We start from the raw sequence: 22,365 nt of genomic DNA on the forward strand, positions 1-22,365 counted from the left end.
CATGCTACCTCCTCATACTCGGCTCGACAACTCTATACCGTGGCGCTCAGATCGTTACTCTGGTGATGCCAATACGATATCTACAGCCGATTCCCTTCCTCGACACCCGACTTGACAACTCTCGATGCTTCAGCAACCCGAGTCGGCGCCATACCTCATCCACCTCTTCCTTTTTGTGTCAATGCCGTCATGGACTGGGCATCCATCGGTTGGGTTCTTACAAAAGGAGAGGATCCTCGACATTCACCTTTTACATCTTCGAATCTCACATCACCTTTCATCTTCTGCAAGGGCAAAGCCAAGAGGTTGGGCACCTCTTCGGCTGCGTCGGACCAGAGATGAGAGCTTCTCGTCACATCATTACTTCGACTCGAGCAATATACCAACACCAATCAGCAATTCTTCATCTACTCTGTCGGAACTACGACTTCCGGACCAAAAAAACCAAAAAAACCAAGAAAAAATTGAAAAAATGAGTGACGACGAGGCAAAGGGATTGCGGTCAGAATTGGGCACTCTGGCTGTTCCCCTCACGCTGAATCCGAACAATAAAAAACAATCACCAAAAAAATTGAAAAAATGAGTGACGACGAGGCAAAGGGATTGTGGTCAGAATTGAGCACTCTGGCTGTTCTCCTCGCGCTGAATCCGAGCAATAAAAAACAATCACCAAAAAAGCAGTACAGGACAAGTGGTCGCATTTAGCACATCTACTCTCACAACACCTAGTCCACTCTCAATGATTCACCATGCTGCTGACATTTCTCTAGGTACTCACATTTAGGTCCTGATGTTCGATACACTGCAGATCCCAGGCTAAGTCTCCCCTTCTCCACGTCTTTCGAATGTTGGCTGACCATGTCCCTAGTGTGCTCGCCGTCAAAGGTAAGTCATCTCCCTTCCTTCATCTTTGCCATCTACATTCGCGATCTACCCTCCACGAGAGAGCTGGCCTTGTCGTGGCGTGGAGGCTTCCCAACTCTTCGGAGGACGGGACCTAACAAGCTCATCTCCTTTGTCACATCTTGATTTCCTTGGGAGGTGATCCTTATTTTGGGCATAGACTGTGTATTCGAACGGTGGCTTTGATGTGTTTGGGGAACTTGCTGTCCGAAAGGTGCTGAGCTTCAAAGTTTGTATAGATAGATTACAACACAATGAACTCAATATTACTTCCTGACGTCAATGTTTGCTCATGCTCAGACTTGAATGTGACCATTTCTTCTTTATTTGGCAAAGGCTTCTAGATATAGTGGCCTACTCTTTCCATGGCGACAGAGTAGAAGAACACCGGCGGTCATGATCAAGGGGTCGATGAATCTTAAGCCATGGAAGAGAGAGTGACTACAGAAGTATACAGGCCCTCGATCCATGCTCCGGACGTAGAGCCAGGCTAGGTTCCAGAAAAAGTTACAGTCGAAAGGGGTTGGTTGAATCCTCAAAATTGTGACAAAATTAACATCAACGAGGAGGATTTTGGGCTGTTTAACGTGTTTTCCCCTGGAACAGGTTGATCACGGATACCACGTTGTCCCGGGTTGATGCCAAAATATGACATGAGATTGGAGCACTCTTTCAAATGCTGCAAAGTGCTCTGCTAGCGCGGCTGATCTACTTGTAGCAGCGGGAAAAAGACGGGCCGAGACATCGAAAGTCGCGTTCGTGAATGGTGAATGGTGAATCGTGAAGCATCTTGTTCTAACAACAGGCTTTATAATGCCATGATATGACTTAAGGAAGACGATCCCCTAGGCCCTCATAACCAAAAGACTGCCCGCTAAGCTGTGCACCCAAGACCCAAGGCACAATGGCCGAAGCCCAACAGCCTCCCCCAGTCACAGCTCCCACGGCCCTGCCCACAGCACGCCTTGAAGACGAGCATCTTCCGGCAGTATCGTCTCCTCTCAATCCTGATGCCGCTGCTTCTCGCACCCGGAGAGAAAAGAAGGCAACATTCAAGGCTCGTGGAGACGATGCGGACAGCAAAGGAACCACGAAAAAGCGCAAAAGATCAACTGAGCCCACGCACATCTCTCCAATGCGATACAAACTGCCTCTGCCAAAGGCAGCTGACTATGAACCCCCCAAAGCGCCAACTTTCTCACCTATTCCTGGTAGAGAGGAGTGGATGGAATCGTCAGAGCAGTAGGCTACGCTGCGTCCCTGGCTTTTCGAACTAGGCACTGATCGATACAGTGTCTACAATAGGAAGTCTTTTAGATACACGAAAGCAATCTCTGACCCTTCCTTTCCCGCCCTTCAATACCATCGACAGACAGAGACGGCCTCTGGCTCAAGCTTCGAGCCCGAGGATACATCGCCACACGTCTTCTTCTCGTCGCCCAACTGCACTGCCGTCACCACCCAGAAAGGCTTCCGCATGGCCCGAGCAACCACTGGTGCCAGGGAAGGCAGGTACTATTGGGAAGCTAAGATTTTGAGCGGTATAAGAGCTGATCCAATGGATGGAGAACCGCGAGGTCATGTTAGAATTGGTTTCGCACGCAGAGAGGCGCAGCTTGACGGCCAGTATCTCACAGACAGCATCTCGAATTTAGAACTAACCAAAAGCAGGGCCAGTTGGGTTTGATGCGTACAGTTATGGTATAAGAGACGTTTCTGGGCAGAAAGTTCATATGTCAAGGCCGAAGGACTTCGCCAACGCCGACTTTGTTGAAGGGGATGTCATTGGGCTGGAGATCTGCCTGCCTTCACTCTCTTTACATCGAAAAGTGGCTGAAGGAACTTACAACAAAGCCGTGGACGTGTCTGATGACCTGGATCCTATCGCCGCCCACGAGTATCTCGATATTATTAGAGACCGTGTGCCCATACGCTTTAAAAACACGCTTTACTTCGGTAAGCAGATACTCCGCATGTTTATTCTGCAATGTGCTACAAACCTCAGCTTACGAGACATTTCCTCCAAGATATTTTTTTCTCGAGCACGTACGAAAGCTTGACTTTGGTTTTACAGAACCGATGCTGACTTCGAGATATATCAGAACAATATGAATACTCCTATCAGAAACCACTAGAAGATTTGATGAATCCAGCTCCAACCGCCTCAGTGGGTGCTGGAACCGCTGCAACTGATCCTCCGAATCCGAATCACCCCGAACCCTCCTTGCGTACTCTACCATTCTCAAGCATGAAGGTCTACAAAAATGGCGAGCTACTTGGCACTGTACGTACAATTCGGAGTAATCTCTTTCCAGTGAATACCACTCGTTGTGCTGCAAGACCAACCGCGGAAGCAGCACGTTCTTTGAGATTCCAATCTACCCTAGGCTTGTTCTTTACTCAAATAGTGAAGTAAAAGGCTACCGCTGACACTAGAAAGCCGTACACTGATTTGCTAGCATTCCTCCCTCCTTCGTCTAAGCCTCCAAATCAAGCTGGCGCAAGAGAGGGTTTCGACGATGGCAGTCTTGGCTACTATCCAGCGATCAGTGTCTTCCGAGGCGGTGCTGCAGAAGCCAATTTCGGGCCACGTTTCTGGTTCCCACCGCCTGACCTGGCTGTGGACGAAGATACCGAAATGGCAGATTCTTCAGATATCAAACTCAATCCAGTCACGAAAAAGCAAATTGCGGGCCAGCACAGCAATCTGCGACCTATGAGTGAACGCTTCAATGAGCAGATTGCAGAAGATATTGTCTATGATCTGGTAGATGAAGGTAAGGATGGCACCTCGAGCTACTGACCCTGGTTGCCGGCTTATTATACTTACCATCAAACAGTGGACTTCTGGTCACAATGTATAGGCGATACAGAGGCAGATATGAATGGATTTAGTGAGCAGGGAACAACGGCCTTGCTGGATCCGGAAGCGTCGGATGTGCTGGGGAGTGGGAGGGAGATCAAACAGCTCGTTCAGGACGAAGTCTGACGACCGTGAATGGCGCGAAACGAGCAGCTGTATATTATAGAAAGTAGTAGAACTCGTTTTCAGGTACAGTAAACGGATAAACTCGGATATAGTATGCAAACAAGGTGCAGCCATCCATCAAATGATGCTTATTCCGGAATCTATGAGAAGGCGCCATTATTGCTGAAAGACGCAACCGAGAACATTTCAGATGAGGTTCGGTTATCCAGGCAGTTCCGTTGGGTATTGAAGGATATGACCAGTCATAGATGACATTCGATGCTTTAATATCTTCCAGATACTGTAGTGACGGGAAGCAATTGAAAGTAGAGCGGCTTAAATGGAGGGAGTCAAGCCGTTACAAAAGCCAATTGATTTTTTTCAAAATCCTCAACCCCTTTTCTGTTGTGAGCGGAAGAGCAAGAGAATGTGAGAATGCCGCTATGTTGGTTTTCTAACCTCAAGGCTTTCGATTTCATTGCACACACTCATCCAACTTAGACGTCCCTTGATTCGTTGTTCCAAAAGGCCAAGAAGCCGGTAGCTGAGGTCAAGACTAGGAGCGTCTGCAAGGAGTGAAGGGTATCATCGGCGTATTAACGCCCCGTGTGAACGCCTAAAACACCTGGGGAGCATCTACGGGCCCAATCGAGACAGCCAATGGATCCTCCTGCCGCTGAAAATGCTTCCCAACTCCAGTATCTAATGTCCGAAACTTTCCTCTATCCAGAACTCTCCTCAAGGGCCCTGGTTAAATTTGCTTGTTGCAGACGCGAACAACTCCTGCTGTTGTTGTAGCAGCTCCTCCTGTGTCAGACCGCTCTGATCCATCTTGCTTGTTTTCTTCTCCCTAGTCTACTCCCATGCATGGTCAGCCTTGGTTCCACAGTCCCTTCGCCAACATAGACTCGCTTTTCCGATAACAGGTTGCAAAACTCACCTTGAGTGATTCCTTCATCTCCCCCGCAGACGCTAGCACTTCTCGGACATATTCCGGAAACCCTAGCTCCTTCAGTGCCTTGTCGATATGCTCCGTCGCGATCGTCTTCTTAGCTTCGCGCTCTGCTATCTCATTGGCTTCGGAGGATATGAGGGTGATGAATTCGACGCAGCAGTCTATGAGCAAATCTCTGGCATCTCTCGCGAAAGTAATGCTGGATTCGGAATCGTTTGTGGCGAGAATTTCTGTGATAATCTTTTGCACAGTTGCTGCGAGGGAAAGATGGCGTAAGTAAGGTATCAAACGGGGCTGCTGCTAGCCATGAAGGAATGCAAGAATTGCAGACATGCTCACCTTTTGGCAAGGAGAGGTCGTCGTTGCCTAGATATGTGTCAGCCATCATGGGTGTGTAGGGAATTTCACGACTAACCACCAAAATCTCGATCAGACATGCTGGGTGTTGTGTCTCTCAGGCTTTCCTTGTGAAGAGCATGAGCCCATTTGGCTGGCTGCATTCCAATCCGTAAGGCTGGTTTTGTCGCGATAATCGCCGCCCTCAGCCGCCGGGTCTGACTAGCGTAAGGATCCACAAAGTGCAAATTTGCTATGCTCTGCATCAACTTTCGCAGGTAACTTGTATCAACAGGCGACTGGCTTCAGTGTCTCAGAGCCTGTCGAGGAGAAAGCACGTTCAGCTTAAATACATCTACCCTTAGAAATGCTATGTGAGTACCACGGCAGTTTATTTCCTCATGACATTCTCTACCCAAATGATGAACTTCGTGTCGCCCCTATCAGACCATTGAGCTTAACCCGCTTTCGTGGTGACTTTACCTGTCCCGCCAAAGGACCTATCTGACCTAACATGTTCTTCCGAGAAACGCCTCCTTTGAAGTAATCATGGTCAGAAGCTGACCCAGGCGTATCTTTCCTAGGCCTGGAGTTTTTTTCGAACAGCCTTCGTGGAAAAGGCACAGCCGATGCATTGTGTAGGCGTATTGATTGTGAGTTTCAAGCTCTTTGATTCTGTGCCTTCGAGGCCTACCACACCAATTACATGATGAGCAACACATGTACTATCAAATACCGATTCACAATGACGAATCAAATGGTTCGATTACCTGAAACGCTCCTAAAACTCGACTACTGCTCTCATTCCTTCTAGAAATGTGCCATCGCTAATTAGCAATGACTGAAAGTCTAGAGTTCTCAGTGCCTGTCCGACTTTTTGAACTCGCTCGGAGGTAAGCGACCCGTGACCGTTAAGGTCTTTTTTCGCTTTCACTACCGGCATATGACGAACACAAAATATTTCATGCTAATCCTGACGGCTGCAATGGCCTTATGGAGAAACCATTCGAGTCTTTTCATCTTTCATCTGATCTAAGCCTTCTTGTCACAAAGCATTACATATCCTCCGTCACCAAGCCTAAGCTAACTTTCTAGCTGAACAGGAGTCTGGTCCCTGTGATGCGTCAAGACGCCTGATACCTCGCTAGCTCTGGACTTTCCCAGCTAATCCAATGTCATTATCGGTATTGAGCATTTTAAAGAGGACTTACTCGACGTATTTGCCACTCAACTCTTTTGGGGGATCCAATACCATCCTTGCCATCACATGACCTGGTTGATCGGGGCGCAGTAGCTTACCGGCTTGATGCAAACCCAAGAATTTGTCATTGTCCTTGGCTGCCATTACAGCAGAGTGTACTTCTCGAAGCTGTCGCTGCATGTCTGTATCCACTACGCCAGGCCTCACAGCGACGCTGGTTACTTTGGGCTCCTCGACCGCGAGTTGTCGTGCAAAGTGATTAATGGCGGCCTTTGAAGCGCCGTACGCGCCCCATGTTGAGTATGCTCCTGTTGAAACGCCCGAGGAGGTGAAAACAACGCAGCCATGGCTCTTGCGCAGTATTGGAATGGCTGCTTTGGCCTGTCTCTGTCAGGAACAGGACGGCCTCCGGCTTGTCGATACTCACGAATGCAACAGCGCTGAAGAAGTTGACGTCAAATAGCTTCTTCCACTCTCCGATGTCACTAGTCTCAATTTTCGTTACCGGATCCATCATGCCATGGTTGACGATCACGCCATCTAGCGCTTCGAATCTTGTAAGGGCGCTGTCTACCGCTTTCTGGGCGAGCGAGATATCTCCCAAGTCCCCCGCAAGTACCAAGACCTGCTCAGGATACCTTGTCCGGAGCTCTTCTAGTGGTTGCTCTGTTCTCGCGATCAGAACAACATTGTGGGATTTTTTCAGCAGAAATTCTGCTATTGCTGCACCAATACCTGCCACCAATGTAAGCTATGAGGTGCTTGCTGCAATTTTTGTCATCCGTACCTTTCGAAGCGCCAGTGACGATGACGGTCTTCGCCATTTTTTGCTGATGATATATTTGTCTTTCCTAATTTTATTCCTCGTGTTTGGGCAAAACACATGTCTGCCAGTACGTCATCGTGCATTCGGCAATTCCGCGGGGTATGCGGGAGTTGAATATTGGAAATATCTTCTGCTTGTACACCCCTTCCATGCCCAATAAATAGAAAAACAATATACCCCAAAGAACTTCAGTTTTTGAAGCAGTCTTTACTCCTTTCTGCATCAATCTAGCATCAAAGTGTCTTCCGTCATGGCTACAGTCATCATTGGGGCCGGTATCATTGGAACATCCACAGCATTCTATCTGAGTCAAACCTCCAAAAATACAATCCATCTCGTGGAAGCCTCTCCCCAACTCTTCGCCTCCGCATCCGGATTTGCAGCCGGCTTTCTGGCCCGGGATTGGTTTTCTCCCTCGCTATCAAAACTCGGCGAATTGAGTTTCGATCTCCACAGGCTGCTGGCTGAAGAGAACAACGGCCACGACCGCTGGGGTTACAGTCGAAGCACTGGGACCAGCTTGGCAGAGACTGTAGGGAAAAATGGCGCGGACTGGCTGATGGAGGGAGTGAGTCGGTCAACGGCCGCTGCTAGGACTACTAACAGCAATGGCAATCGTCCGGCTTGGTTGACGCCTGGCTCTGAGCTCGATGTGATGAGTGATGGATCTACGACGGCTCAATGGTAGGTTCTGCCTATGTGTCTGCTTGTTGAGCCTGTCTGTAGCGCCATTTCTGTGCCTTTGATCAAATCATAATCTAATCATAAATGACATACTGAAAATCGTCTTTAGTGACCCATTACTCCTCTGCCGCTTTCTCATGGAAAACTGCCAATCCCGCGGTGTCCAATTACACCAGCCCGCCAAAGCCATCTCCATCATCCGTTCCCCATCCGGCGCCCTGTCCAGCATAACCATCCTTGACACCTCCACCCAAGAACAAACAACCCTTCCTTGTACACGCCTAGTCCTAGCAGCGGGAGCTTGGACTCCGGAAGTTCATCGCACCCTCTTCCCTAAGTCGAAAATGGGATTACCTATCACATCACTTGCAGGGCACTCGCTAATCCTTCGCTCGCCGCATTGGCCTCCCCCTGCACTTGACAGTACCGACCCAGCCAACGCGGGTCGCCAGGACTGCCACGCTGTTTTCACCACCGATGCCGAAGCCGATTACAGCCCCGAGATCTTCTCCAGAATGCCAGATGGCTGCATCTACCTTGCCGGCCTAAACTCTAGCACATACCCTCTACCAAAGATCGCCAATGAGCGCGTCATTGACCCCAAAAGTATAGCAGTGTTGAAGAAGACAGCACGCAAATTACTCGGTGAAAATTTCGAAGTCGTGAGAGAAGGCGTATGCTGGCGGCCGGTGGCGAGGAGAGGTGTACCAATCATTGCTGATCTGGGTGATAAAGGGGAGGAGGGGGTTATCGTGTGCGCTGGGCATGGGCCTTGGGGTATCTCAAACTCACTGGGAAGTGGGTATTGTGTTGCGAAGATGGTCGAGGGCAAGGATGTGGAGCGGTACGTGGGACGGTTGGGGTTGTAAACAAGCGCTCGGTTATGGGTCAAATGCCTGAAAGGAACGACTTTCCCTCGATTGGACGAGCGTGACATTGCACGAATGTGGATTTTGCCAGCTCCTCAATCTCAATCACATAGTGAAATGATTCGCGTTGTTCCTCGGAAAGAGTTGCATTATTAATCGAAATCCCAAATTCATTGCTGAAATGTCCTCCATTGACGAGCTGATGGGACTGGCATGTCTCCATCGCGCCTTAGATCTAATGAGCAGTATCGCAGTATCGCAGCTCTTTGCCAGAAGAAATCGCCGGTAGGAATCGATGTAGCCTTGATCTTTGGCTGTGCTTTTGCTTTTGAGGGCCTGATGGCAGTAAGTTTACTCAACATGTTCAGAGAAATGTTTGAGAGCTTTACCCGATAGAGTTCGGATGAGGACGTGACTGCCAAAAGATCGACAGCGCAAAAGGTAGGAATGAGCGCAAACATAATCTCGCACCCCACAACTTGGCAAAAGCTGTACTCCCCTCGGTGGTTATTGCTGCCCCAAAACAGAGCGTTATCGATAGGGGCTCCTGCTCGAGAATGGCAAGTGGCGATGCTTGCAGACCTCGATTCCGCATAAACCACGTGCTTCTTAAGTAGAAGGGTACGCATTCAATTTCCTGCCAAACTAGCGTAACTCACGTCTTCCTGCCCTGGCGGAGGAGCTATGGAAGCCATTTGGTCTACCTTTTGGGGTTGTCCTCCCTCGATCTCTGGTGCCGGGGCCCTATTCACAGCCTTGATAGCCTTCGCTGTATCCCGTCCTGCGCGCGCATACGACATCCTTTCTTCTGTATCAAGATGATCTAGCGCTTTCGGCCGCGCCCAGTTTACTCGTAGTGGGCAACCCGCAATTATTGCTCTGCCTTGACAGTGCTCTGCTGCTGCCTCGGCTCCTTCCCTTGTTGCGTAGTTTAGAAATGCCGCATGGGACCTGTGACTGCAGACCAAAGACCTGAGGACGCCAAAAGGTGAGAAGAACGTGCGTATAGCGTGCTCTGGGAGATCGTCTTCGACCCCCGTGACCATTAGTGATGTGATGTTTTTATCTCGCGGCGGTAGGATGTCCTGAGGTTGAGGTGGTAGTTGAGCAGTGCCGGGGAAGCCTCGCCCTCCTCTTGCTCCTCCTCGACCTCGCAAAGCTCCTCCTCTTGCTCCGCCGCGCCCTCCCCTGCTGTCGTGCGTCCTTATCGGTCCCGGCGCTGCAGCTATTCTTCTTTGGCCGCCGTCCTCAGGACCTGTTCCTCCCTCCGCCTTCGGATCCTCCTCATTAACTTCCAGCCGCCGTTGACGCTTGTAATATGGTTCGCTGTTCGCTAATCGGCGTAGTAACTCCCTCGCTTTTTCGTCCGTCTTTTCGTATTCTTCGACCCCGCCTCTGCCCTCCTCGATCTCCCTCTCATTCTCCTGGGCGTAGTATTCTCTGTTGATACTGCTTTCTGGGCCTGGTGCGACCATTTTGAGCGCGGCATCTCTCACTACAATGGGTAGGCCAAACGAGAGATCCAGCATGCAACACTGACAGCAATTCTTTAGGCGAGCACATGTGAGGCAGATGTTTGTACGCTTCGCTCGAGCGGTCCGGTCAGCTTTCCATCGAAATATGGTGAAGGGTCTTGTGCATATTTTGCATTCCTAGTAAGTGCCGTCTGTCAGTCGTTTGTCTTAAAGTCGTGCGCAGCCAGACTTCTCTCACCGCTCCATGATCCTCTTTGAGCATCTGTACATATGGGTTGTCAGGCAGGCAATTCTCACAAACGGAAGGGAAATCTATAATCCAAATGCGAGTCAGCGAGGACCAACAGGAAGAGTGAAGGATCTTATTTCTCAGTACTTACCAGTCGTTTCCCAACCAGAGCGATTGAGATCTTGCTTGATTTGGGGTGGCATAGTACTCTGAGCTGTTGGTTGCTGATCTTTGTAGTTGAAGTTAGAGATTTGTTTTGAAGGCACAGTTCAGCGTACAATTGTAGCAGGTCGTGTTGATTATTCACCAGGTCTTAAATATGCCGACTGATGTGAAACCACCGTTGCTGTGCTGCTGCGAGCCTGGGTCAGAAGCAAAAGTGGTCTGAGCGGCAACTTCGGAGAGTTAAGGCCGGTGCCAAGCCGCGTTCGTAGCGCCGGACCCTGCCAAAGTCAAAGTCCCAAGATAGGTAGGTGAAGAGCAAATATATTTCGCTCTCCCCTTGGCCATTATTGCTCCTCTTTGAACCTTACTACCTTTGCTACTTCATCAGTTTCTACAACACGAGATTCAAAAAGGATCCACATAGCGCCTACGGCTACCGATCTATTACAATCCCACTATGGCCCCAATTGCCCTCGAAAACGAGGACCATTCACGAGATGCCGCCTTCAATAAGGCGATGCACGGTAAATCTGTCGACTCGAAAGGCTTTCGATCAATGCTGAACAAGGACCATGATGCACACAAGGCAGCTACTGACGAGTATTTCAAGCATTGGGACAACAAGTCTGCTGGTACGGAAACTGTAGAAGTTAGAGAAGTAAACGCTCATCGCTCCGCGAATAATCCCAAGTCCTCGCTAACAGATCAATTAGGCACGGAAAGCAGAATATGCCACTCTTACCAGGCAATATTACAATCTCGCCACAGATCTCTACGAATATGGCTGGGGAGGTTCTTTCCATTTCTGTCGATTCGCGTACGGTGAAGGCTTCCACCGAGCCATTGCTCGACACGAACACTATTTGGCGCACACGATGGGCCTTCGACAAGGTATGAAGGTTCTGGACGTAGGATGTGGCGTTGGCGGTCCAGCAAGGGAGATTGCAAAATTTGCAGGCGTCAACATCGTTGGATTGAACAACAACGACTATCAAATTGAGCGTGCTGGCAAGTACGCTGCACAGGAAGGACTTTCGGACCACCTGAGTTTCAGTAAAGGTGATTTCATGGTATGTGTCAAGCTCAGCTCCAAGGGGAAGACTCGCTAATTGAATGAGGATAGCAAATGTCCTTTCCTGCTGAGACTTTCGATGCAGTGTACGCTATAGAGGCTACTGTTCACGCCCCGTCTCTGGAAGGAGTCTACTCCCAGATCTTTCGAGTACTGAAGCCTGGTGGTGTGTTCGGTGTTTACGAATGGTTCATGACCGACCGTTATGACAATGATAATCCTCACCACCGCGAGGTTCGCCTGGGAATTGAACAAGGCGATGGGATTTCAAACATGGTGAGAGTGTCCGAGGGCCTGGAAGCGATCAAGGCTGCCGGCTTTGAGCTTGAGATGCATGAGGATTTGGCGGACCGCACAGACGCACGGCCATGGTACTATCCCCTAGACGGAGACTTGAGGATGGCATCGAGCCTTGGTGATGTCCTCACCATCGCTCGGATGACTAGGATAGGGCGCTTTTTGGCTCATAATGCTGTTGGAGGGTTGGAGAGAATTGGAATTGCGCCGAAGGGAACGAAGAGAACCGCAGACAGTCTCGGGTATGCAGCTGATTGCTTGGTGGCGGGGGGTAAGGAGAAGCTGTTCACTCCGATGTATTTGATGATTGCGAGGAAACCAAAAGCATAGGACGTGCCAAGAAGGGTCAAGTTGACAGCAAGGTGTCCAGTGTAGGCATTTCTATCTTTCAAGTCTGCATTCGCATTTGAGAGCAATTTGCGCTCTTCTTCAGCAATAAATATAGCATACGCTGCGCAAGCTGCCTTCTAATCAAATACATCACACAAAGGACTCCTCTTTAATGCCGACATGGTGATGTCCTTGGGGGCTTGCGTTCAGCTCTAGGGCTGTTGGCATGCCAGTGTTTCGTACCCACGTGAAGATTCAAATGCTGAATTAGACAAAATCCCTGGGCAAGACCCTGGGCATACCCGTAATCACTCCCTGCCTTTCAAGGCTTTAATTTGATGAAACGCCTGGTCGTTCGAAGCTAAGTAAGGCAATTCACCGTGAAGCTGTACAACATATTAGGTGGTCGACCGTGAGACCGTTCAGGTTCTGCTCCGAAATCCCAACGCAGGAACACTAGCGTCGGCGAATTCCTCCAACGTTCGCCGGCGAAGCTGCAAAGACCTCTCATTACATTCTGCAAACACACAACATGGTCTTGTAGCTACGATCCCTACATATTACAGTGGTCTGAGTTCCAATCAAATTGCCCACAGCTCTTGCCATGGTTACTTCACGCCTTCTCCGCCCGGCCTCACGTCTCCTCGCATCTTCCCGACCTTTGATAGCCCCGACCCGATCCGTCTTACAACCAGCAGCTCCATTACCTGCGATCGTGAACAGAAGAAAATACGCTACGCCGAGTGGAGTGAAAGAGGTGGCGGTGAGAGATGCCTTGAACGAAGCTCTCGCGGAGGAGCTCGAATCGAATGAAAAAGTGTTCATCCTGGGTGAAGAAGTCGCCCAGTACAATGGAGCGTAAGTGTCCGCCCGAAGGTTGGCAGGCGTGATTTCTCTGACACATGAGACAGATACAAGGTCACCAAAGGACTACTGGATAGGTTCGGTGAAAAGAGGGTCATCGACAGTCCAATTACAGAATCGGGCTTTGCCGGCCTTACAGTCGGAGCAGCGTTAGCAGGCTTACACCCTGTGGTATGCTCCAATTTGCGCCATACCTGATACCAATGTGTCGTGTAAGCTGACACAATGATCTCAGTGCGAGTTTATGACCTTCAATTTCGCCATGCAAGCAATCGATCAAATCATCAACTCCGCAGCCAAAACACATTATATGTCTGGTGGGATCCAGCCATGTAACATCACATTCCGAGGCCCTAATGGCTTTGCCTCCGGCGTCGCTGCTCAACACTCACAAGATTACTCGAGTTGGTACGGTAGCATACCCGGCCTGAAAGTAGTTGCGCCTTGGAGCTCGGAAGACGCAAAAGGACTGCTCAAGGCTGCGATCAGAGATCCTAATCCTGTTGTCGTGTTAGAGAACGAGTAAGGATTCTTTCATACAGCGAAACCCAAGGGCCAATGGGTTCGGACTGACCTGTTTACAGACTACTATACGGCACACCTTTCCCAATGTCCGAAGCAGCGCAAAGGGATGACTTCGTTCTACCTTTCGGCAAGGCCAAGATTGAGCGCCCCGGCAAAGACTTAACCATCGTCACACTCTCTCGTTGCGTGGGTCAGGCCCTCACTGCAGCCGAACAAATGAAGAAGGATTACGGGGTTGAGGCCGAAGTCATCAACCTCCGATCCGTGAAGCCCATGGATGTCGAAGCGATCGTCAAGTCGGTGAAGAAGACAGGGCATCTGATGGCAGTGGAAAGTGGATTCCCAAGCTTCGGGGTAGGCGCGGAGATATTAGCTCTGACCATGGAGTACGCATTTGACTACCTAGACGCGCCCGCAGTCCGAATCACTGGCGCGGAAGTGCCTACCCCATATGCCCAGGGGTTGGAGAATATGAGCTTCCCCTCGGAGGATCTGATCGCCAAGTATGGGGCTAAGTTGTTAAGGGTTTAAAGCGGAAATTGGAATCCTGACTGGTCATCCATCAAGTACTGTACTACGACGTTGTCATTGATATTAAAACCTCCGAGGCGATGGTTGGCAGGACCAGCGGCAGAGTTTCGGTATGGGTGCTTTTCCATGTGAATTGTGAAGTGATTCGGTGCTTATGCATTCCGTCTATCCCTCAAGACCGGGACTTGATCAGTAGGAAAAGCGCTTAGAGGATGTAATTGAAGGGGGCGGTACACCGTAATGGATGCGGAGATATCCGGTATTCGGGTGCCACCAGCGCACATGACTCGGGCGTCTCTTGTACACTGGTACTTAGATTATTTTTTAGCTTTTGATTTGCTAGCTGAGTAAGTTTGAAATTAAACATGATAGATTAAGTTTGGGCATCAATGGGGGGGTAACAGCCTATCAGGAGTCGATGCTTCCCCCCTTTTCGCCTCCTAAGGTACATGTACTCCGGACATGATCGTTCAAAGGGTGAAAAAATTGAATACTTTAATTCTCCTAGGGTAAAGTGTAAAAGTAGTGCGGCTAAAAGGAAGATCTCCATGCTTTTCCCGCTCGCGATCCATCGGCATCCGTTCCCAACTTCCCAACTTTTCCCAACTTCCAACTTCCCAAGTGTCTTGCATCCTGGTGGCCACGTCGGGCCCCAAAGGAGATGATTCGATGGAGAGGGAAATGGAGGTTGTGTCATCTTCCCATCTTTGCCACGTTGTGAGATCTAGACCCCACTTCTGAGCAAGATTGGGCATCGCATCGCATCCATCACATTCAATCTATCCGCTCCATGCCGCTGGGAGTCGTAAGGCGTACCAATGTCCAACGTCTGTTCCTTCGGAAGAACGTCCATCCAAGCTGTGCAATGTACATGTAGATCCATGGCAGATCGATAGCAATGGCAAAAGCAATGGCCATGGCAATGACACAACGCTGCATCACTTGCCGACCATTAGCCTTTGCCTGCCCATCTTTCTTAACATTTCATCTCTACCACTTGCCAATAATGATGATTATACATCAATACATCAATACATGGATATATCCATGTTCCCGCATGAACATCTTTACCATCCGCCATCACGGACACCTGAGCTCACCGCAAGCCCAAAGTCGCCAAACTGCTTATCCATTCCAATTTTTTTCTAATTTTAATTTTTTCTCTCTTAATCCTCTTTCGAAGCCTCCAAGGGAAAGAGGCGCCCGTTGCTGGCTGCAAGGCGCGCGCTTGAGCACATGGCTTGTAAAGAGGATGCTGTGGCTATTCAGGCTACTTCGATCCTGATGTCCTAGTGCATCCATACAACACGGACGCTTAGAGTCAGCCGAGTGATAAGTCACGGTCATTGGATCTTGCATCCTAGATCGGAGATTTAATGGCTTCGGTCTGCACATCATTTACTCTCGTGCGGATAAGCCCTTCTCCGTTTCAAAATAATGTCAAATGTTCAACAATCTGCCACCGGAAGAAAAGAAAAAAAGGAAAAAAATAGAATAAAGCTTTAACTCCTGGTCCATGTCGGTAGCGTCCATCCTTTCCTTACTATTTGTCAGATATTATTGTGATTGTGATAGCAATGCCCAAATCTCCTCTCCTTTTCTCCTCTCTTCTAAACCACCAGGGCCGAGCATGGCCTTGAACCGGCCGTTAGGTTGGAAAAAGTTATTTCATCTCTTCCTTCTCCTCCGTCCACCTTGTTTATTTTTGCCTCCATCTTCATAGAAGGAGCGCCTCAATACATAAATACAAAATCTTGGATCACGACACCACCCTCTACCTCTCATACATACCCACTTTTACTCATTGCCGGCTGTACTTGCTTTCAACTCTTCGCCCTTCCACCGGAAAAAAGATTCCCTGCCTTTTGATGAACTCTTAAGACTGCTGCTGCTGCTGCTGCTGCTGCTGCTTTGTCTGTTGCCATGCCTCGTCCTCAATCAAACTGTAGGAGTGGCAAAATGAAGGCAAGAGCTACTGCTCAGCCGAGCCCACGCTTTCTCACCTGTGCCCTAGAGCTACGTGAGAATATCTACGCGCATATTTTACGCAATCACTCTTCCTCACTCGTTGATCTGCTCGTTGTCAATCGTCAGCTCTGTCGCGAAGTCAAGCCATTCCTGTACAAATTGCCCTTGACCTTTGATGGCCAATCTCAGCTGTTCGACTGGCTGTCAAAAGTAGATCATGGTTACCTTCGTCACGTAGAAGAAATAGGCTTCAAGTTGCACGATATCAACCCAGACGAAATTGTTGGAGCGCTGGGCAAGAAGCTTCAGAACGCAAACATCACTAGGGCGAGCGGCTCTCGCGGTCCAGATACTCCAGATAACCCATATTTTGAGGCTTGCCGTGCGGATCTCAGACGGATCGGAGCAGCGTTCCGTCTGCTCCCTAACCTCCGGTATCTGACCATCCTCTCGGCTTCGGACAGAGATTCCCGGCCCCATCACCGGACTCAGGACGCCTTTTCCAAGTTGGTCGGTCAGTGTTTTCCAAAATTGAAATCCCTTATTAGCGAGGAAGATCAATTCCCGATCGACTTCGTTTCCGGAAAACCAGAATTACGGAGACTTCGGTTTCCGGCCACTACCAGTAGCGACGACGAGGAGACCGAAGGACTCTTCTCGGCTCTGTCCTTGAGTGAACTCGAGATCTGCCGGCTTCCACACCATACCGCCAGCGGTGCAGAAGAATGGGACTGCGTGACTCCCATCCTCGAGGGTTCACCGTCCCTGCAGTCATTGACCCTGTTCGAGCGACACGGAGCCGAGACTCCGAACCTGGCAGCCGAGGTATTCGTCGGGTCACAAGCCGCGTTGAGAAGACACCGGAGCTCCCTACGGACGCTGAAGCTACTGGCCAAACCCGGTCCCGAGTACTCGGCAGACGAGGACAGCGACCCCGTCCACCCCGAAGCCTGCTGCGCCGCCTTCCTCGCCCAGTCCTCCCTGACCCACATCGAATTCACCGACGTCTGGATGTCCGTCTACGAGCAGCTCCCCCGCACCATCCAAACCGTCACCTGGCGCCTCGACGAATCCCCCCGGCCGCCCAACGTGGCCACGTCCGTCGCCCGGATCAAGAAGATGGTCACCCACGCCGTGCGGGCGCGCGGCAACCCGCGCGATCCCACACTCCCGCACCTGAGCCGCATCTCCATCCACCTGGACGGCTTCTTCCCCGCCGCGGACATCAGGCATCCGGACCATCCTTCCCGGGAGATTTTGATGATGGCGCGGGCCAAGCTGGGCGATCTGGGCGTCCGGCTCGACTGGAAGGGGTGGGAGGGGGTGCCGGGTTTGTGAGGGGCGGTTGTATGTATGGATTCCGTATCCCAATGGGACGGTGGAGCTATTCTTTCCACGTCCGCCGATCACTCCCGGCCACAGGTATCATCTTGGAGGAGTCGAAGACCCTCCTTTTCTGGCCCAGCGGCTCAGCATCTTGACTCGCCTCGTCGCGACTCGCTGCTGTGTTGGACGTTGCGTCTCCGCATAGCCTCGAGTCTCTTTCAGCGGCCGGTATCGACTTAGCGAGCATTGTCGTTCTGATCCAGCGAGTATTGATGATCATAGCAGCACCGGATGTGCAATGGAGCATTATCAAGCGATATGATCTATAGCATCTACATACGTCACGAAGCGAGGAATGCATAGCTGCTATCCCTTCTTTCAACGCTGGCCAGGACTCCATCCATCCTAGCGCGTCCACAATCCCTTTCCTGTTGACATAATACACAACCTCTCAACACTTCCAATGCTCCTGTACCCATTGAGCAATCAACCCGGTCATGTCCCTTCCTTCCATGTAAACATCCGTGTCCGGCTCTGCATAATCCGTGCCCAAGAACTTCAGCGCCAGCAAGATGTAGCTTTCGATGAAGTCGACGTAGACTAGATCCACTGATACCGGATCAGCGGAATCTTTCGAGTCTTCCGTCGCGGCGGGGGGGAAGCCGATACGGGACTCAAGGGCATTTGGGACGCGGTAGAAGTTGATGGGGGCGTGGACGGTGTCGTCGCCATCAGAACCTGCATCGTCTATTGTGGTGTAGCCGGGTGTGAGCTCGGCGTCATGGTCAGGTGCGTGGTGTTTCCCCAATGGCATCTGCCCGTTGGCGAGAAATAGTTGCTCATCTACTGGGCGAGTGCTTGCTTGAACCGATTGTACTGGCCCCTTGAAAGCAAACGACTGCGAGGCGGGCCAGAGCTGGGGCACCTCTTGATTGATTATCTGCAGCAGCCGCTTTGCAACGCTAAATGGCACATCTTTGATGTAGCGGAAGCCGCTAGTAAATGGGCTGACCGTGTAGGTGGTGTCGACTGTGAACGGCCCTTTGAAGATATCGAATCGTAGGGCGCCGGTGTTTGTAAACGCCATCCGTGGCACATCAGCTCTGTCGATGTCAAGGACCACGTCTGGCAGCACCTCATCTTGCAGCCAAGAGAAGATACTATTCTCGCTTGGGTACGGGGCTCGATTAGTCCAGTAGTCCTTTGGAGCGCAGCCGTAGGCCCTGTCGAGCTTCAGAGTCTCGCGAGCCGATGCAATCATTGAAGAGACATTGCGGCCGTGCTCGGTAGGGAAGGTAGTTTCGTTGAGATTGGTGTGTTGGTGAAAGGAAAAAAGGTTGTTATCGATGTAGCGGCGGGAGAAGGTTGGTGAAGCCACTCGAGCTGCACGAGGTGCTGCAGCATCTCTGTACATTGAGATGGACTTTCCATTGGTAGGCAGCCCAGTGACGGACATGAAGCCAATGGTTTCCATGTAGCGACCGCTCTCGAGCCCGTAGGCTTTGCTATCGTATTTGGCGTAATCTCGGATATGAGTGTGACCGCCAAAGAATTGGATAGTGACGTCCCATTGCTGTTCTCGGATCGCCTTGAAGATACTGGCGAACTCTTGGGTGCGGAGCGGGACATGACCGATGACAAGGAAAAGGTCGACCTCCCTATCTCGTATAGCTTCCTGAAACCATTTTTCCTTGATGGTCTCTTGCACCCTCTGGACAACGGTATTATGGGAATTGCCTCTAAAATTGAAGAGGAAGCCAAAAGCTAGGACACGGATACCCTGATTCTTCGTTGTGAACTTCTTGAATCGTTGAGCTAAGGGCCGTTGTTCTCCGGTCTTGGGATCAATGATGTCGAGGTTTGATGCAAGGTAGTTGCCGAGAAATTCGGGCACAGTCTCGTAGTATTCGTTCTCGGACGAGGAATTTTTGTAGAGCTCATGATTTCCCGAACATATCACATCAACATCCTGCTCTCCAAATATCTTCAAGGTGTATTTGCCTTTTGGTTCCGAAGCATCGTAGAGCCCATTACCTTCTATCCTGTCTCCCGTATCCACAAGCAGAAGATCTACGCCCTCTTCATCCGCTCTCTCGTGTAGTCTTTCTGCAAACGAAATGTAATCACCCCAGTCGGCGCTGAATGATGGTCTGCTTCCAGATGAGCGGAAGCTTCAAATGCTGCGGAAAAGTGGAATCTCACTCTTGGAGATGCCCAGCATGCCAGCCATGGGTATCTGTCGTATGTAGGAAATTGAGTTGGCCCCAAGGTAGCTCTCTTAGAGGCGCCGAGACTGGCGGAGCAGCTGAAGGTTGAGCTGCAAGGACTGCCCTCACAATCGTCAGAGCCAAAGCTCCGTAGCGAAACCTGATTATCATTGTGAGAATTCCTTTCTCCTCCACATCGTCTCGTGGAAGCTATTCAAGTGTCAAGCTCCATCAGACGAGACAACATTCAAAGCTGTTGATGGCCTGTCTGCCTGTGACGTTTGGCCTACCGGAGATAAGACCGAACGTTTAGCGTATTCATAATCCCTTCGAATGCTTGGCATCAAAAATTCCTAGGTACCCTATAGATCCAAATTACCAACGTCACAGCCATGATTTGAATTGTAAAAACATCTATATACTAATTAGACTCCTCATCGCGGCGATTCCAGCGCTACTAGAAAAGATAAAACCTACACGGAATTGGTAAATCTATGAAGTCGGGAAGAAAATGAAGTTATTCTTGAGCAGCGTAATCGATAATTCGTTCTCAATTTCTAAATAGTTATGAATGAGTAAGTCAAATACAAATCTTCTGTATACAACACTTTTATCCACTATTATTGCGACTCTAACGCGGCCAAGTCTGTCAAAAATCCGAATTGTAGTTATGAAGTTGATAATTTGAATCTATGGGGTACGTAGGAATTTCTGATGCCAAGCATTCAAAAGGATTATGAACACGCTAAATCTTCAAATCTTCCGCTATCGTCGACCAAGTGACCAGGAGAGCACAGCACAGCATTCATGCCCCAGAGCGTGATACATGTCGCTGCTGCGAAGAGCTGAGACGTGTTTCGCCAATCAGCAGGTCAACAAGCTTCTGAACGCCTTCGTATGCCCCCGCGATGAGGGCACTTTGATCTCGGAACATACTTCGAATCTACGAGACGCAGATAAACGACGAGATAGAGGTACATCCATCAAGGAAAGCTTAGGCAAAGCGTATCTGATTGCTCTCATAGGTACACCAAAGTCTGCCATTGATGGCTGCTTAATAGCTGTGAAGGACAATATATGCACATCTGAAGAGCCGACGACATGCGCGTCCGCAATTCTGAAAGGCTTCCACAGCCCGTACCCGGCCACGGTAGTCGAAAAGCTCAAACACGCTGGGGCATTGATCGCTGGAAAGACCAATTTAGATGAATTTGGAATGGGGTATGCTTTCAGTCGGTTCGTGGCTGCCAACGCCTGGTTTGACAGATGACAAAGGTCCGACTCTATAAACTCGATCTATGGTGCTGTCAAAAATAGCTATACTCAAGACGGAGGTTCTCTGTCAGCTGGTGGAAGCTCTGGTGGCAGCGCTGTAGCTGTTGCTACTGGGCAATGTGATGCGTACGTTTTGAGTTTTGGACTGCAGAACTCTGGCTCACTGGAATAGTGCATTGGGCACAGACACCGGAGGGTCTGTACGCCTTCCAGCTGCATATACGGGTATTATAGGCTTCAAGCCTTCGTATGGCATGGTGTCCCGATGGGGTATCGTGGCATATGCAAATTCTCTTGACACTATTGGCATACTAGCCAAGGATAGCTCCATGGCAAGGAATATCTTCGGTAAGGAGACTCCAGTCTGCTCATGTTTCTGGCCTGACGATGGTTGCAGACGCGGTCGAAGGCTTCGACTCTCGAGATCCTACCTCCATACCAGTGAGCACACGCTCAAGGATTGCGCAACAATTGCTTGAACGCAAAGCAAAGCAGGGCTGGGGCGACACACCTTCGGTGCGCATAGGTGTCCCAAGGGAGTACAACACTGCAGAGCTCCAACCGGAGGTAAGAAGAGCCTGGCTGGAAACATTGCAAGGTCTTCGGAACCAGGGTCATACAATCCACATGCTGTCTTTAGCCACCACAAAAATGGCTCTCTCAGCATACTACGTGATAGCACCAGCGGAAGCCTCTTCAAATCTTGCCAAGTATGATGGCGTCCGTTATGGCAACAAAAACTCGGCCTCGGAGCGGGCCGACAACGTTTTATTCGCGTCTACACGGGGCGCTGGTCTTGGAGAAGAGGTAAAGAGGAGGATTCTTCTCGGTTCCTACAGCTTGAGTGCTGCGGCAATCGACAATTACTTCAAAACGGCTCAGAAAGTGCGCAGGCTAGTACAGAGGGACTTCAATAATGCCTTTGCGTTAAGTCACCCCCTCCTAAAACGCCAAGATGGGTCTGGAAGTGAACCAAAAGTCGATGTTATTTTGACTCCCACAGCGCAATCGTTACCGCCAAGGCATAGTTCTCTCAAAAATAAAGCCTCCATAGACTCATATAGTGTTGATTTTCTTACGGTGCCAGCAAGTCTCGCTGGAATCCCCGCTCTGAGTCTACCAGTGTCAATCGCAGGACAAGATGGGATTGACCAGAACGCGCCGACTTCAGTGGGAATTCAGGTAATTGCGCAATATGGCGATGAGGAGATGGTCTTTGCCATGGCTCGGTCGATTGAGTCACTGAGGGATATAAAACAATTGAGTTGATTTTCTAATCAATTGAGGCGTTTGAAAAATGCCAATTATCTGCAAATTGTGCATTGGTATATAAACCCCAAACTTTCTCTTCCTTTACTA

General features: G+C 50.0%; 10 protein-coding genes across 10 annotated transcripts; 6 read left to right on the top strand and 4 right to left on the bottom strand.

The window, feature by feature from the left end:
• Positions 1–1,807: 1,807 nt before the first annotated feature.
• HO133_001671 (uncharacterized protein) lies at positions 1,808–3,892 on the top strand (the record flags this gene model as incomplete). The annotated part of the gene is made up of 6 exons (XM_037292599.1): positions 1,808–2,145; positions 2,197–2,525; positions 2,575–2,859; positions 3,006–3,187; positions 3,344–3,680; positions 3,744–3,892. 6 exons carry the CDS (start codon positions 1,808–1,810, stop codon positions 3,890–3,892), a joined length of 1,620 nt encoding a protein of 539 aa, XP_037151138.1.
• A 717-nt stretch (positions 3,893–4,609) lies between these two features.
• On the bottom strand, positions 4,610–5,263 carry HO133_001672 (uncharacterized protein; the record flags this gene model as incomplete). Its single annotated transcript, XM_037292600.1, has 4 exons — positions 4,610–4,726; positions 4,812–5,080; positions 5,166–5,192; positions 5,242–5,263. The coding sequence occupies 4 exons, from the start codon at positions 5,261–5,263 to the stop codon at positions 4,610–4,612; spliced, it is 435 nt and encodes a 144-aa protein (XP_037151139.1).
• A 1,023-nt stretch (positions 5,264–6,286) lies between these two features.
• HO133_001673 (uncharacterized protein) lies at positions 6,287–7,187 on the bottom strand (the record flags this gene model as incomplete). The annotated part of the gene is made up of 4 exons (XM_037292601.1): positions 6,287–6,326; positions 6,374–6,744; positions 6,791–7,098; positions 7,151–7,187. 4 exons carry the CDS (start codon positions 7,185–7,187, stop codon positions 6,287–6,289), a joined length of 756 nt encoding a protein of 251 aa, XP_037151140.1.
• A 252-nt stretch (positions 7,188–7,439) lies between these two features.
• Positions 7,440–8,742, top strand: HO133_001674 (uncharacterized protein; the record flags this gene model as incomplete). Its single annotated transcript, XM_037292602.1, has 2 exons — positions 7,440–7,873; positions 7,983–8,742. 2 exons carry the CDS (start codon positions 7,440–7,442, stop codon positions 8,740–8,742), a joined length of 1,194 nt encoding a protein of 397 aa, XP_037151141.1.
• Positions 8,743–9,371: 629 nt separating this feature from the next.
• Positions 9,372–10,649, bottom strand: HO133_001675 (uncharacterized protein; the record flags this gene model as incomplete). The annotated part of the gene is made up of 3 exons (XM_037292603.1): positions 9,372–10,394; positions 10,456–10,529; positions 10,598–10,649. 3 exons carry the CDS (start codon positions 10,647–10,649, stop codon positions 9,372–9,374), a joined length of 1,149 nt encoding a protein of 382 aa, XP_037151142.1.
• Positions 10,650–11,068: 419 nt separating this feature from the next.
• Positions 11,069–12,310, top strand: HO133_001676 (uncharacterized protein; the record flags this gene model as incomplete). The annotated part of the gene is made up of 3 exons (XM_037292604.1): positions 11,069–11,269; positions 11,325–11,681; positions 11,735–12,310. 3 exons carry the CDS (start codon positions 11,069–11,071, stop codon positions 12,308–12,310), a joined length of 1,134 nt encoding a protein of 377 aa, XP_037151143.1.
• Positions 12,311–12,914: 604 nt separating this feature from the next.
• HO133_001677 (uncharacterized protein) lies at positions 12,915–14,230 on the top strand (the record flags this gene model as incomplete). The annotated part of the gene is made up of 4 exons (XM_037292605.1): positions 12,915–13,168; positions 13,222–13,345; positions 13,410–13,696; positions 13,759–14,230. 4 exons carry the CDS (start codon positions 12,915–12,917, stop codon positions 14,228–14,230), a joined length of 1,137 nt encoding a protein of 378 aa, XP_037151144.1.
• A 1,959-nt stretch (positions 14,231–16,189) lies between these two features.
• Positions 16,190–17,536, top strand: HO133_001678 (uncharacterized protein; the record flags this gene model as incomplete). The annotated part of the gene is made up of 1 exon (XM_037292606.1): positions 16,190–17,536. One exon carries the CDS (start codon positions 16,190–16,192, stop codon positions 17,534–17,536), a length of 1,347 nt encoding a protein of 448 aa, XP_037151145.1.
• A 439-nt stretch (positions 17,537–17,975) lies between these two features.
• HO133_001679 (uncharacterized protein) lies at positions 17,976–19,902 on the bottom strand (the record flags this gene model as incomplete). The annotated part of the gene is made up of 2 exons (XM_037292607.1): positions 17,976–19,674; positions 19,727–19,902. 2 exons carry the CDS (start codon positions 19,900–19,902, stop codon positions 17,976–17,978), a joined length of 1,875 nt encoding a protein of 624 aa, XP_037151146.1.
• A 655-nt stretch (positions 19,903–20,557) lies between these two features.
• On the top strand, positions 20,558–22,275 carry HO133_001680 (uncharacterized protein; the record flags this gene model as incomplete). Its single annotated transcript, XM_037292608.1, has 4 exons — positions 20,558–20,952; positions 21,049–21,132; positions 21,179–21,354; positions 21,404–22,275. 4 exons carry the CDS (start codon positions 20,558–20,560, stop codon positions 22,273–22,275), a joined length of 1,527 nt encoding a protein of 508 aa, XP_037151147.1.
• Between the last annotated feature and the right edge of the window lie 90 nt (positions 22,276–22,365).

Source organism: Letharia lupina (assembly GCF_014066315.1).
Source record: "Letharia lupina isolate WasteWater1 chromosome Unknown contig_13, whole genome shotgun sequence".
Classification (NCBI taxonomy): Eukaryota; Fungi; Ascomycota; class Lecanoromycetes; order Lecanorales; family Parmeliaceae; genus Letharia; species Letharia lupina.